Raw genomic sequence first — 15,072 nt, forward strand, 5'->3', positions numbered from 1 at the left:
CTCATAGCCCCACCCCTGGGGCCTTGACCCCACCCAGATCTCTCATAGCCCCACCCCTGCTGCCTTGGCCCCACCCATGCACCATTGTAGCCCCACCCCAGCACCTTCATGGCCCCACCCCTGCAGCCTTGGCCCCGCCCCACCTCACCTCCTCCCACTGGTGGATGTAGCGGATCAGGCGTGAGAGCCGCAGCAGCCGCAGGAGACTGAGGATCTTGGTGAAGCGCACGATGCGCAGGGCACGCGCCGTCTTATAGACCTCGGAGTCGATGCCCTTCTCCACGATAAGGAAGATGTAGTCCACGGGGATGGAGGACACGAAGTCCACCACGAACCACGTGCGCAGGTACTTCTTCTTGATCTTCTCGGGGTCCAGGATGATCTCCGTGTTGTCCTCGATCACGATGCCGGTGCGGAAGTTCAACACCAGGTCCATGAGGAAGAAGGTGTCCGAGACCACGTTGAACACGATCCACGGGGCGGTGGTCTCGTCCTTGAAGAAGGTGATGCCCACTGGGATGATGATGAGGTTTCCCACCATGAACAGCAGCATGGTGAAGTCCCAGTAGAACCTGGGGGCGAGGGTGCCCACGCCTCAGGCCGGTGCCTTCCCCCGGGCGCCTGCGGGACCAGCCCTGGGCACTCCTCCCTGGGGACCAGGCTCCCACCCCCAGGAAGGCCACCCAGCTCCGAGGGAGCCCAATGCCCACTGCGCTGCCCTAGCCCAGGTCCCTTCCTCAGGCCCAGCTTTGACCCCGTGTCCTTGAAGATGCAGGAGACCTCACAAGGCCCAAGAGGTGGCTCAAAATAGATTAAATGCTTCACATGACCAGAGAGGGACAATGTGCCTGGCACAAGGTTGGCGTTAAAAAAATAGGAGAGAGGAGGAGCAGAGAGGAGCTGGGGTGCAGAGGGGCACTGGGAAGCAGCAGGGCCAGGCACGGCGGCGCGCACAGGGAGAGCGAAGGCGGGAAGCCAGTGTGGGAAATGAACCATGCTCAGCTCACGCTGGGAGGTGAGGGCCCCAGATGCCTTACTGAGAAGCGGGAGCATCCACAGGTGCCACAGGAAGACTGAACCAGGGCAGCACTGGCTGCATTTCCAGAGGAAGTGGGGCGTCCACGCAGGAGGAGAGAGGAGGAACTGAGGTGTCCACGCAGGAGGAGAGAGGAGGAAGTGAAGCATCCACACAGGAGGAGAAAGAAGTGAGGTGTCCACGCAGGAGGAGAGAGGAAGTGGGGCGTCCACGCAGGAGGAGAGAGGAGGAAGTGGGGCGTCCACACAGGAGGAGAGAGGAAGTGAGGCGTCCACGCAGGAGGAGGGGGGAGGAAGTGAAGCATCCACGGAGGAGGAGGGGGGAGGAAGTGAGGCGTCCACGCAGGAGGAGAGAGGAAGTGGGGCGTCCACGCAGGAGGAGAGAGGAAGTGGGGCGTCCACGCAGGAGGAGGGGGGAGGAAGTGACGCGTCCACGCAGGAGGAGAGGGGAGGAAGTGAGGCGTCCACGCAGGAGGAGAGAGGAGGAAGTGGGGCGTCCACACAGGAGGAGAGAAGGAAGTGAGGCGTCCACGCAGGAGGGGGGGGGAGGAAGTGAAGCATCCACGGAGGAGGAGGGGGGAGGAAGTGAGGCGTCCACGCAGGAGGAGAGAGGAAGTGGGGCGTCCACGCAGGAGGAGAGAGGAAGTGGGGCGTCCACGCAGGAGGAGGGGGGAGGAAGTGAGGCGTCCACACAGGAGGAGAGAGGAGGAAGTGGGGCATCCACACAGGAGGAGGGGGGAGGAAGTAGGGCGTCCACGCAGGAGGAGAGAGGAGGAAGTGGGGCGTCCACACAGGAGGAGAGAGGAAGTGAGGCGTCCACGCAGGAGGAGGGGGGAGGAAGTGAAGCATCCACGGAGGAGGAGGGGGGAGGAAGTGAGGCGTCCACGCAGGAGGAGAGAGGAAGTGGGGCGTCCACGCAGGAGGAGAGAGGAGGAAGTGGGGCGTCCACGCAGGAGGAGAGGGAGGAAGTGGGGCGTCCACGCAGGAGGAGAGAGGAAGTGGGGCGTCCACGCAGGAGGAGGGGGGAGGAAGTGAGGCGTCCACACAGGAGGAGAGAGGAGGAAGTGGGGCATCCACACAGGAGGAGGGGGGAGGAAGTGAGGCGTCCACGCAGGAGGAGAGAGGAGGAAGTGGGGCGTCCACGCAGGAGGAGAGAGGAAGTGGGGCTTCCACACAGGAGGAGGGGGGAGGAAGCGAGGCGTCCACGCAGGAGGAGAGAGGAAGTGGGGCTTCCACACAGGAGGAGAGAGGAGGAAGTGGGGCGTCCATGCAGGAGGAGAGAGGAGGAAGTGGGGCGTCCACGCAGGAGAGAGGAGGAAGTGGGGCCCACACAGGATGGAGGCAAGCGAAGCAGAGACGGGGCTGGCGCCACAGGGGAGACCGAGAGGGTGGGAGGAACGGCCGAGCCGGACTTGGCACCATTAGGACGTTCCGTAAGATAAATACCCGTGGACAAGAGACCAGAGGGCGTTTCCACTCCCAGATACAACCGGCCAGGGTCCAAGTCCCCAAGGTGGATCCCAAAACTCTCCCTGGGAAGCTCTGGCAGAAAAGGGCCTGTGGGTTCAGGGCCTGCGTATGGCCGGCCAGGCACGGTGCTGGGAGTGCCGCGTCCACACAGGAGGTCACAGAGAGTCAGCAAATGGCCACCTAGACAGATGCCCGGCCCTTTCGCTGTCGAGAAAATGAAAATCAAAACCACTCCGAGCAAACACGGGTGGCTCCTTAAAAAGACATAAAATTACCAGCACTTCTCCGCCCCAAGATTATACCCAAAGAAATGAAAACACAGACGGACGCCCACTCCGCCGTGTTCACACCAGCTCGATCCACAGCAGCGAAAAGGCAGAGGCAGCCCAGGTGCCCATCACCAGATAGAGGGACAAACGCGGCGCGACCCATCCACCATGGAACACGAGTCAGCCGTGAAAAGGAGCGAGGCTCTGACCCAGGCCGTGGCTCAGATGCCCCTTGAGGACGTCATGCTGAGAGAAGCCATTTCTTTTTTTTTTCCGAGAAGGAGTCTCACCCCGTTGCCCAGGCTGCAATGCGGTGGCGCCATCTCGGCTCACTGCAACCTCCGCCACCCGACTTCAAGCGATTCTCCTGCCTCAGCCTCCTGAGTAGCTGGGATTACAGGCATGAGCCACCACTCCTAATTTTTGTATTTTTAGTAGAGACAGAGTTTCACCATGTTGGTCAGGCTGGTCTCGACCCGCTGACCTTGTGATCCTTCTGCCTTAGCCTCGCAAAGTGCGGGGATTACAGGTGTGAGCCACCGCGCCTGGTCGTGTGACCCCATTTCTATGAAATGTCCAGGACAGGCCAATCCAGAGAGACAGGAAGGGGATGCGTGGGTGCTGGGGGCCGGGGGTTGGAGGGATGAGGAGTGGCACGTGCGGGGTGCGGTTTCCGTCCGGGGGAATGAGAAAGGTATGAACATGGATAGTGGTGACGGTTGTACAACAGCACGAATGGGCTTAATGACACTGATTCATAGGTTTTAAAATGGTTAAGTGGAAAACTGATAGAAGAAAAAAGCCTGCTGGGCGCAGTGGCTCACGTCTGTGTTCCCAGCACTTTGGGAGGCCAAGGCAGGCGGATCACTTGAGGTCAGGGGTTTGAGACCAGCCTGGCCAATATGGTGAAACCCCGTCTCTACTAAAAATACAAAAATTAGGCCGGGCGCGGTGGCTCACACCTGTAATCCCAGCACTCTGGGAGGCCGAGGCGGTCGCATCACAAGGTCAGGAGATCAAGACCAGCCTGGCCAACGTAGTGAAACCCCATCTCTACAAAAAATACAAAAAAAAAATTAGCTGGGCATGATGGCACGTGCCTGTAATCCCAGGCTGAGGCAGGAGAAGCGCTTGAACCAGGGAGTCGGAGGTTGCAGTGAGCTGAGATCATGCCACGGCACTCCAGCCTGGCAACAGAGTGAGATTCCATCTCAAAAAATAATAATACAAAAATTAGCCGGGCGTGGTGGCAGGCCCCTGTCGTACCAGCTACTTGGGAGGCTGAAGCAGGAGAATTGTTTGAACCCAGGAGGCAGAGGTTGCAGTGAGCCGAGATCGTGCCACTGCACTCCAGCCTGGGCGACAGAGCGAGATTCCATCTCAAAGAACAAAACAAAGCAAAACAAAAACCTCTGGGCTCTGGGGCCAAGGGCTCTTGTTGAAGGGGAGGTTCCAGACTGGGGTCTGAGCCTACATGCCCTGCGTGTGCCTGACTCAGACAAGGGAGAGTCTTGAATTTCCAGCACAAAGATTCATTTGATTCTGCCATTAACACTGGGGGCTTGGGGGATAGGCCAGACACATTGGCTGATGCCTGTAATTCCAACATTTTGGGAGGCTGAGGTGGGAGGATCGCTTGAGCCCAGGAGTTCGAGACCAGCCTTGGCAACATGAGACCCTCTGACACACACACACACACACACACACCCCCACAAGAGGACCCCTCCCCACCCCGGGATCAACTCAGCCTTCTTAGTTCTTGAGGCTTTTTTTTTTTTTGAGACAGAGTCTCACTGTTACCCAGGCTGGAGTGCAGTGGTACGATCTCGGCTCACTGCAGGCTCCGCCCCCGGGGTTCACGCCATTCTGCCTCAGCCTCCCGCGTAGCTGGGACTACAGGCACCCGCCACCGTGCCTGGCTAATTTTTTGTATTTTTAGTAGAGACGGGGTTTCACCGTGTTAGCCAGGATGGTCTCGATCTCCTGACCTCATGATCCACTCGCCTCGGCCTCCCAAAGTGCTGGGATTACAGGTGTGAGCCACTGCGTCCGGCCAATTCTTGAGGCCTTATCCCCACCCCAGGCCCAGCCCCTCCCTATCATGGCCGGGGTCCCCACATCCTTTCGGAGGAGATGCCGAGGGGCTGGAGGGACTCCCCAAAGTTAGCACCAATAAAGGAAAACCTGGGAGCCCATCGCTGGCGTGGCCGCCAGGAGCTTTGTTTCAGGAGCTGCCGAAAGTTGGCTCCTTGTTTCTGGATGACTCCTCGAGGGAAAAGCTGTTAACACTATGCCTGCGAGGTGACCCAGACACTGCACTTCGGGGAAAGGATCCCGAGGAAATCGTCCAAAAGGAAGAGAAAAAAAATTAAAAAGCCATTTGTACCAAGATGGTCACAGCAGCTCGGTCTGCAAGAGCCAAAGGCTGGAAGGGACCCAGCGACTAGCATCGTGGCGGCACCAGCCAGACCTGGGCTGGCACCCGCCCGCTGGCACAGTGACCTTGGGTGAGTTCCTGCAGCCCCTGAGAACCTCAGTCTCTTCTTCCCAGTACCCACCACCTCGGGATGGGGAGGGGCTGAGCCTTTGGGAGGCCCCCCAAGAACCACCCGGGCCGGGGATAAAACCTGGAGAAGGGCTGACTCAGGCTGGGCACGGTGGTTCACGCCGATAATCCCAGCGTTTAAGGAGGCTGAGGCAGGCAGATTATGAGCTCAAGAGATCCAGACCATCCTGGCCAACACGGTGAAACCCCGTCTCTACTAAAAATACAAAAATTTATTATTTTTTTGTGTGTGGTGGCGGGCGCTGTAGTCCTAGCTACCCAGGAGGCTGAGGCAGGAGAATGGCGTGAACCCGGGAGGTGGAGCTTGCCGTGAGCCGAGATCCCGCCACTGCTCTCCAGCCTGGACAACAGAGTGAGACTCCGTCTCAAGAAAAAAAAGAAGGGAAGGATGGGTGCAGGGGTTCATGCTTCTAATGCCAGCACCTTGGGAGGCCAAGACTAAAGGATCACAGAAGCTCAGTAGTTCAGGACCAGCCTGGGCAAGATAGTGAGATCCCCTCTCTACAAAAAAAAACAAAAATTAGCCGGCGTGGTGGTGTGCACCTGTGGACCCAGCTACTTGGGAGGCTGAGGTAGGAGGATCGCTCGAGCCCATGAAGTCGAGGCTGCAGTGAAGCAAAACTGCACCACTGCACTCCAGCCTGGGTGACACAGTGAGACTCTGTCTCCAAAAAAAAAAAAAAAAAAGGCTGACTTGATCTTGGGGTGGGGAGGGGTCCACTCACAGGCTTGAAGGGTGAAATCAAATGACTAATGACTCGAAATTTAAGGCCTTCCTTTCCCTGAGTCTAGACAGGACATGAGGGCTCAGGCCCCCAATCTGACGCGTCTGCTCAGCAACGAGACCCCCAGGGCCCCAGCACCGAGTGGGCTGACGGGATGCCACCTGCCTGCCGCTGGCTCCCTGCCCCTCAGCCCCAAGGGCGCTCACCGTGGAGCTCAGCCCCAGCCTCACCCTCTGGATTGAGACCTGCCTCCCACCTTCAAGCACCAGCCTTGGGACAAAACAAGCAGGAAAAATCAGCTGAGAAGGCCACAGGGCCTAGAAACCTCCCCTACAAGGGGTGGGGAGAAACTCCCAGGGGGCTCCAGAGACCACCAAGGAGACCTAGAAACCGCCAAGGAGACCTAGAAACCGCCAAGGAGACCTAGAAACCATGAGGAGGACCTAGAAACCACCAAGGAGACCTAGAAACCACCAGGAGGACCTAGAAACCACCAAGGGGGACCTAGAAACCACCAGGAGGACCTAGAAACCGCCAAGGCGGGGGGACCTAGAAACAGCCAAAGAGACCTAGAAGCCGCCAAGGGGGGACCTGGTTTTAAACGGCCATATAACATGAGGGCCTCCCTTCCAGGTGATGATTAACAGATATTCTCCCCTTTATTCTTGGGGTAAGCTGGGGGCAGGTACCACACCTCCCCTCTGATGGAAGTGGGGCTGCAGGATGAGACCCCAGGACTGTCCTCTTATCTATAGCCCATACTGTCTGGAAACCTCCTCCCTTGAGCCTTCTGCCCCTGTGTTCCGGAAAAGGACTCCTCAGCCCATCTTGCCCAGCAGGGCAGTATTCCTGGGGATTACAGGGGTCGGAGCAGAGGGGCCTAGGAGAAGGGACAGGTGGGGTGGCCACCCCGAGGGTCCCTCGTGGGGCGGGGCCTGCCCGTTCCAACCACAATGTTTCCAAGCAGGGCTTGGGGCCGCAAACCTTGTCGTCACCATTCAGAGATGAGGAGGAGGAAGAGCGTCCACACATGTCCCCTCCCAAGGGGAAACCGAGGCCTGGGGCAGAGGGGACCCCAGAGCTCTGCAGGGCATCACTGTCTCTGCCGGTGCACCCCAACCCTCTCCTTGCCCAGCACTAGACCAAGTGACCTTGGGAGACCCTCTCCTGCCTCTCGCCCTGGGGAGGAGGAGCCAGCTCCAGAAGACAGGACCCCAGAGAGGGGACCTGGGGTCAGGGGAAGGCCCAAAGCCCGCCCCCACTCCCCCTCACACTCTGTGCAGCCGCATCCAGCAGCCCTTTCCCCATCCAGCCACCACAGCGACCCAAGCGGGCCCCAGCAGCCCCCGGGCACCATGTGCCCTCCTTGTCCAAACCCAGTGCTGAGCAGGGACAGGTCCCCCTCAGCTGTCACAGGAACATCAGTGACCATCATTAAATCCTGTATTTAAAACCCATCCCCAACAGGTAACAGTGAGGCCTCTACGAGGGCCCCTTCCTTGGAAACGCCGAGGTCCTGCCGTTTCCTCCAGCTCGGCCCTCGCAGGCAGGGAGGGAGACCAGCTCCCGAGGCCGGGGATGAGGCTGGGTCCCCGGGGACACCTTCAGGCCTCAGCTCTCACGCCTGGGGGACCTGAGGAAGCCTCGGACCCCCTCCCACTCCAGAGTGGCTTCAGTGGGGCCCCCGGCACCTGACACCAACGTGAGCTCAGCCCTCCTCCAACAGCCGCCCAGCCTCTCTCTCGGCTCAGACGGGGAAACTGAGGCTCCTCCAGCCATAAGTGAAACAGTGGGATGGGAACCCAGACAGACCATGTGTCATTCTCCTGCCCGGAGCTCAGGGTTCTTCCCCTGGAAGTTCCCAAAGCCGATGCAGGGCCCCGTCTCTCCAGGGCTGGATGAAGCTCGGGGGAGGAGGCCGCTGACCCGGCTCCCAAACCCCACGAGGACACCAGGTCTCCTGGCAACAAAAGGCCCAGGACCCTCAGCCCCTTGGATCCCAGGGGAGGGCCTTCCCAGGGGGTCTTCAGCCCCTGTGGGAGCCTGAGTCCCGGGTTGGGGAACGGGCGAGGGCAGCCGGGCCCTCCCCGCAGGAGCCCAGCCTCAGGCCGGAGGCCGTCCAGGATTTACAGATGGGGCAAATCCAGGAGAGGATTAGGGGCTGGAGGTCGGTGATTAAGGGAGAGCCTCGGGCCGGGGGATTAGGAGACAGCGCTCTCAGCTGTGGAGTCACGGGCAGATCCGTGGCAGGTGCCCGGGATTAAGAAAGGGAGACGCTATGGGCCGGGGGCGGGGGGAGATCTCGGATTCCCGGGTGATCCCAACACGGAGCAGATGTTCACGGAACTGTCCCGCCGGGCACCGGGGAACACGATGACCACACAGGCCAGGCCCAGCCCCAAGACAGACACATGGGATGCCTTGGGGGGTGCCACAAGGAGACCAACCTGGGGGGCCTGTCAGCCCCGGGCGGGCCGGAGGGCTCCTCGGAGGAGGTGGCGTGTGGGTGGATGAGATGGTGAGGGGAGGGCGGTGCCTGAAGAGGGGCAGCAGGTGTGGAGGCTGATGCTCCCTTCAAGGCCGGTGGGCAGCCTCGGGACCAGGGCATGTGGGCGGACATGATGGGGGAGGGCTGGAGCCAGGCAGGAGGTTGAAGTGACAGGGAAAGAAGGACCGATGTCTGGAGAGGCCCATGCTGGCAGCCGGGAGGCCAGAAAGGGGGGCGGGGAGGCATCTGGCAGGAGAGAGGCGGCCAGTGCTGCTTGGGTGCGAGGCTGAACTGTGGGGCGGGGGGTGAGGCAGGGCCCGGCCCAAGTGAGTGGTGAGCTGATGAAGGGGGCTTGAATATGTGGGTTTTTAGGTTTTTTATTTTTTTTGAGACAGGGTCTTATTCTGTTTCGTAGACCGGAGTGCAGTGGCATGATCATAGCTCACTGCAGCCTCAGCCTCCTGGGCTCAGGTGATCCTCCCGCCTCAGCCTCCAGAGTAGCTGGGACTACAGGTGCACGCCACCACACCTGGCTAATTTTTTAACTTTTTGCAGAGATGGGGGTCTTGCTATGTTGCCCAGGCTGGTCTCGAACTCCTGGGCTCAAGAGATCCTCCTGCCTCTGCCTCCCAAAGTGCTGGGATTACAGGCGTGAGCCACCGTGCCCGGACAAAGATGTCCGTTTTCGAGCAGGGAACATAGGGAAGGCCCTGAAGAGAGTGGGGAGGCCTTGGCCACCCCAACCCCTGACCCCTCCACACAGACCAGAGGGCAGGCCACTGCCACCTGGGATATGGGTCCGTGCACGCCCCACCATCCTGCACACGCTGGGCCTTCCTGCCGTGACTGGAGCCAGGGAAACCGTCACCTCGCCCTGCCCCCAGGGCCGACCCCCCCGGGATAATGGGGGGTTTATTCCCTCGCCCTAATGCCGGAATTCATCACCATGGATTTGCAGAGCTGCACCCCCAGGCTGATCTCCCGCTGACCCGCTCAGCCATCTGAGGCGGGGCCCGGGGCAGCCTGTCCTGGTGGGGTCTTGGAGCAGCCCCTCCCCGACCAGTCCTCTCGAGGACCCCAGGAGACATAACGGATCCTGGCTTTGGGGAGCATCTCGTCTGTCTCCCCTCACATGGGGCCTCCCCAGCTGAAGACAATTCAGAAACACAGACCTGAAAGTCAGCAGCAGCAGGACAGCAGGCCGGCCACAGGGCACTTAGCCCTGGAGCTGGACCGAGGGCAGTCAGGAAGCCGCCAGCCTCTCTCCACCCGACACCTGCCCTGTGCCCCCCAGAGCTCCCAGGGCACAAACCCCGGATCTGCCCAGGTCTCCACCCTGCCAGGCCTGCCCAGCCCCCTGGGTGACACCGGGGCTGGGGGGTGGATGAGGGCAAGCCTCGGAGAATGCGACCTCCTCAGACCGTCCCTCCCTGGGCCTTCGTGTCCCCTCCAGCCCCAGCCCCTCCCGCAGGGACACCCTCCGGCCCCGGCCCCTCTCCCGCGGGGACGCCCTCCTTTGCACGACTCAGGCTTTCCAGAGTGGACCTGTGTGGCCTTTAGAATCAGCGGCGGTTGGGGTGAAGGGAGTAGGAATGAACTATACCGATTTTTGACCTAATTTTGCTCTGGGAGGCACAGAAGACCCTGCCACAGCCCTGGGGTTCCGTAAGGCCAAACCCCTTCTTCTTGGTTTTCACGCCTGTTCCAATTCAGGCACGAACCGTAATCACCTACAAAGAAGGGAACTTGAACCTCCGGAACCCAAACCTTGAACTTGGGTCCTTGAACTTGCTTTTCCACCAGCACCCCAGGGAAGCACCCGGCACGCCTCTGCGGACTTCCAGACATCAGGCCGGGGTGTAGAGCCACCCACAGCCCCAGAGGCTTCAGGAATAGACCAACTGCACTTCTTTTTTTGTTTCTTTTTTTTTGAGACCAAGTTCCACTCTGTCATCCAGGCGGGAATGCAGCGGCGCGATCTCGGCTCACTGCAACCTCTGCCTCCTGGATTCAAGTGATTCTCCTGCCTCAGCCTCCCGAGTAGCTGGGATTACAGGCATTCACCACCACACCCGGCTAATTTCTGTATTTTTAGTAGAGACGGGAACTCACCATGTTGGCCAGGCTGCTCTCGAACTCCTGACCTCAGGTGATCTGCCTGCCTCGGCCTCCCAAAGTGCTGGGATCTCAGGTGTGAGCCACCGCACCCTGGCACTAACTGCACTTCCGAAAGGGCCAGCCGCCCAGGCCTGAGAGCCAAAATCTGGACCCACGTCTGCCCCTCAGCAAATTCAGCAAATATGTGGCACCTGCTGTATACTGGGACTGGGATGTCGCTTGAAAGAGGCCACTTCCGAGCACAGGAGCAGGGCAGACTTGGGCGAGGTGGAGACAGACGGACGGCGAGGAAGAACCGGGGTGAGGGCGTGCCTGGGGGGCACAGGCTGGGCAAGGAGCACAGCACTCTCTCAGCAGGAAGGGGAGGTGAAGAGAGTGTGAGACGTGAGGCCAAGACATTGGCAGGGCTATGAAAGACCCAACCCTTCTCCCTCGTACCATCCCCACCTTGCATTTGGGGAAACTGAGGCAGAGGGGCCCAGCGAGGACCCAAGACACCCAGCCAGGCACAGGAGGCCTTGGGCCCGAAGGCAGCTGGGGCCGGACTCCTGAGTCAGCTGCAAATGTGGCGGCCTCTTTGCTTGCTGTGGGCTGCCCAAAAACAACCCCCACAGCAGGGTCCGGCCCCCAGACGCTCCACGATGCTGCCTCCTGGCCCGGCTCCGCTCCCGGCTCTTCCCTCGGCTGGGCCGCCTTTCTGCACACATTCCCATCATCCCCCGGCCACCTCAAATGCCTCCTCCCGGCCAGGGCTCTCCTGCATCCCCCACACCTCCTCAGCCCAGCCGAGTGGGGGCGGTTCCGGTTCACAAACACTAATGGTCTCCTTCCTGGTGCCAGGCGGCTCGGGCCAATTTCCGGGGGTGGGATCCACCGGCAAGAGACAAGGGGCGTTCGAGGAGGGGGGACGCTGCTGGCCTCTGCACAGGGACCTGGGGGCTGGGGCGGGAGTTGCCCCCTCCTTCTTCCTCTTAAATCTCGCTGCAGATGTGGCTCCAGCACGGACGGTTACTACACCCCCGGGTTGTGAGGAGAAAGGGGCAAATGTGAAAAGGCAGACACAGGCCCCTCCCACCACTGCATACATGGTTTCAAAAATTTAGTATTCACAGGCCGGGCGTGGTGGCTCCCGCCTGTAATTCCAGCACTTTGGGAGGCCGCGGCGGGCGGATCACTTGAGGTCAGGAGTTTGAGACCAGCCTGGCCAAGATGGTGAAACCCGGTCTCCACTAAAAATACAAAAATTAGCCGGGCGTGGTGGTGCGCGCCTGTAATCCCAGGTATTCCGGAGGCTGAGGTGGGAGAATCCCTTGAACCCGGGAGGCGGAGGTTGCAGTGGGCCGAGATCGCACCACTGCACTCCAGCCTGGGAGACACAGCGAGACTCCATCTCAAAAATTAAAAAAAATAATAAATAATTAATATTCACACAAACATCACCCACCACCCACCCCTAGGCGCCCCCAGGAGGCCTTCCTGCTCCTCTTGGTCTGCATGGGACCTAGGCAGAGGCTGGCCGCCTGCCGGTCAGGAGTGTGGACACCTGGGCTGTGCTGCCCAGACAGAATCCCAGATCCGGCCCTGAGTAGCTGTGTGACTCTGACCAAACGACTTGACTTCTCTGGGCCTCTCTTTCCTCCTGGGTAAAACGGGTTAGCAACAGCACCCTCCTCACCCTTACAATAATTAATATTATTAAATTAATCCTCAGAGGTGCTTCCGACAGCCCCCGGCCCTGCAGAGGCTTAGGAAGCTTTTGAGATATTCTTGGGGGTCTTTTTCCACACTGATTCCACACTGGCACAGGTCCCAAGCCTGGGGAGTAGGGGCCCCGTGCACCCAGCGTGGCAGCATCGAAATCCTTTTTTAAAATCTGACTGCCTTAACTCCCCTAGTCCTGAAGACAGGCCCCGCTAACCCCACTCCCTGCCTGCTCAGTTTCACTTTAACGCTCATCTGCTGGGGTGGGGCCGCACTTGGTCCACACAGGGGCCTCTGAGCCCTCAATGCCTCAGAGCACAGAGTGGGGCCACAGCCTGCCCAGGCCTCCAGGCGACCACGCCCAAGGAGGGTGGAAGGATGAGGGGGCTTCACTCCTCCTACCGGCCTTCCCCCCAAGCCCCGGGATCAGCCATCAGCCCACCTGCCCCCCAGGCCACCGACCACCCCTCTGCAGCCAGGCGGTCGCTGGAGCTGCCCAGGGGAGGGAGTGGCTGGTGTCGGCCTCCACCTGCCAGCCCCCACGCTGCGTTGCACCCATCTCTGTCGAAGGTCATGCTGGAGGGGACGGAGGGGAGTGGGCACATTCTGCAGCTCCCTTTCCACCGCGTCCCTCTCCGGTCAGGGGGTGCCACTGCCCGACTGGAAGTAGGGCCAGGCCGACCAGCAGCCCTGGAAGTCCAGTCCTTCCTGCTCACTGTCCGCATTTCGCAGGCCAGAGCCCAGACCCTGAACAAGCTCTCCCAGTGGGGCACATAGGCAGGGTGGGAGGGGCCGGACACAGCCCCTCTGGGGTTTCGGGGCTCCTCCCACCCTGGCCTGTCTCGAAATCCAGCCTTCTGGTCAAAGCTGTATTCACCTCTCAGGAAGGCCTGGGGTAAGAGGAGGATTCCAGGGCCTTCCTCCAGGCTCTGTCCAGGACGCATGTGCCCCAGGCCTCAGTTTCTCCAGCCAAGCACTAGGGGTGCAGAGAAGCCAGGGGAAGAGAACCCCACAGCCTCCCTGCCCAGTTCCGGGGGTCCAGGGTCCGTGGGGGCCGTCCTGGGGCGCCCAGGCCTGGAGAAGGAGAGACAGACGGGAAAACCGCAGGCTTCCCAGGTCCGGCGCGCTGTCCGTGGTGCTGAAACCGCGCCCGCCCCGCGCGCCCGGCCTCGCTAGCCCGGCGGGCCCCACCTACACCCTCCACACCCCACCTCACACCCCACCTCACACCCCACTCGTGGACACACAAACACACATGCATCCCTCTATGGTCGCACGTGTGAGCCCTGCCTATGGCTCACACTACTGCCCACCGGTGCACACCGGCCCCGGGCGCATACGCGCACGCCCGCCACCTGGTCCCAACACACACAAACCACATGTCCCGCCAACATAAACCCACCCGAGGCGCACACGCCCGCGACCACCACGCAAACACACTCCTGGAGACACACCTCCCCGGCCACAGGCCCGCGCCCCGGAAACCCGCCGTGGTCACGGGCCCCTGTTCACACACAGCCCACGGGGACACGTGCCGGTCTCACTCTCCGGCCACAGCACGCACAGCCCAGGAACTAGGACCGCAAACATCGGTGGCGGTGGCCCCGCGCCGGCCCTGCTCCGAGCCTTCCACGCATTAGCCGGCTGGATCCACAGCAGCGTCTACACACCCACCGCCACATGCGCGCACCGCCCGCGGCTCGGGTGGAGCGGCTCCCGGAGACACAGCTTGGGGACCCGCACGCTTTCCAGGCCCGCAGCCCCGGGCGCGCCTCTTCGCAGGCGGGGCGCGGATGGACGCCGTGGGAGCCGCTTAACCCCCTCTCCCCCGGCCTCCCTCGGGCGCGTCCTTCCCAGGCGCCCTTCTTTCCTCCTCCCTTCCGCTCCGCCGCCTCTCTGGGGCCCACGTTCCCCTCTATTCGTCCTCTCCGCCCCTCTGCGCTCAGACCCTAGCCCTGCGGCCCACCCCACCCGCCGCGCCGCAGGGCGGAGGATGTCGGGGTGCGTGGGAGGGGGGCGCTCCGGGGTCACCAGGGGAGACCCCCAGAGGCGGAGCCTCGCGCGCCGGGGTCACTCCGGGGCGGGTCCCGGACACGCCCGAGGTCACCGAGGAGCCCCGAGGTCATCGGCCGGGCGCGCCGCCCCGCCCTCCCCAGGCGCTCCAAGGACAGCCCCCGCGCACCCGGCTCCCCGGGGCCCCTGGCGCCGACCGGCCCTCCCGGAGGCGGTACCTGAAGTCGCTGTACGGGTGGATGATCCAGGCCCCCGCCGACTTGACGCGCTCCTGCTCGCGCTCCACGGCCTTCTGGCTGCCGAACATCCGCAGCGAGAACTTGTTGACGCCCGGCTGCAGGAGCGCCCCGAACTGGCGCTGCATGAAGCTGGCCTGGCTGCCGCGCGGCTCCCCCGCCGGGCCCGCCTCCTCGCTGCCCGCCTCCTCCGCCGGCCCCGGCCCCGGCGCGGGCCCCGAGGCCGCCCCGCGGCACGAGAACGACACCTTGGGCCCCCGCGCCGGGCCCTCGGGCCCCGCGGGGCTGCACTGCGGCTCGCCGCGCCCGCACTCGCCGTTCGGGCTGCCCTTGGCCGTGCTCGCCGCGCCCGGGGTGCCCGGGCGGCCGCACGAGCTGTCGCGGCTGCGGAGCCGGCCCCGCGGGCCGCCCTCATCCGCCGCCTCCGGGGGCAACGCCTCGGCCCGGGGCG

General features: G+C 61.9%; 1 protein-coding gene across 1 annotated transcript in view; it reads right to left on the reverse strand.

Moving 5' to 3' along the window:
• The window catches only part of HCN2 (hyperpolarization activated cyclic nucleotide gated potassium and sodium channel 2), a 30,191-nt gene extending 15,119 nt beyond the window's left edge, over positions 1-15,072 (reverse strand). Inside the window, exons 1-2 of the mRNA XM_032178462.2 lie at positions 14,604-15,072; positions 149-572 (exon numbers count right to left, since the gene is read on the reverse strand). Of these exons, the coding sequence (XP_032034353.1) occupies positions 149-572; positions 14,604-14,749 (570 nt within the window). The 5' untranslated portion in view covers positions 14,750-15,072. The remainder of the gene's footprint in view (positions 1-148; positions 573-14,603) is intronic.

This window comes from Hylobates moloch, unplaced genomic scaffold (genome assembly GCF_009828535.3).
Source record: "Hylobates moloch isolate HMO894 unplaced genomic scaffold, HMol_V3 SCAFFOLD_15, whole genome shotgun sequence".
NCBI lineage: Eukaryota > Metazoa > Chordata > Mammalia > Primates > Hylobatidae > Hylobates > Hylobates moloch.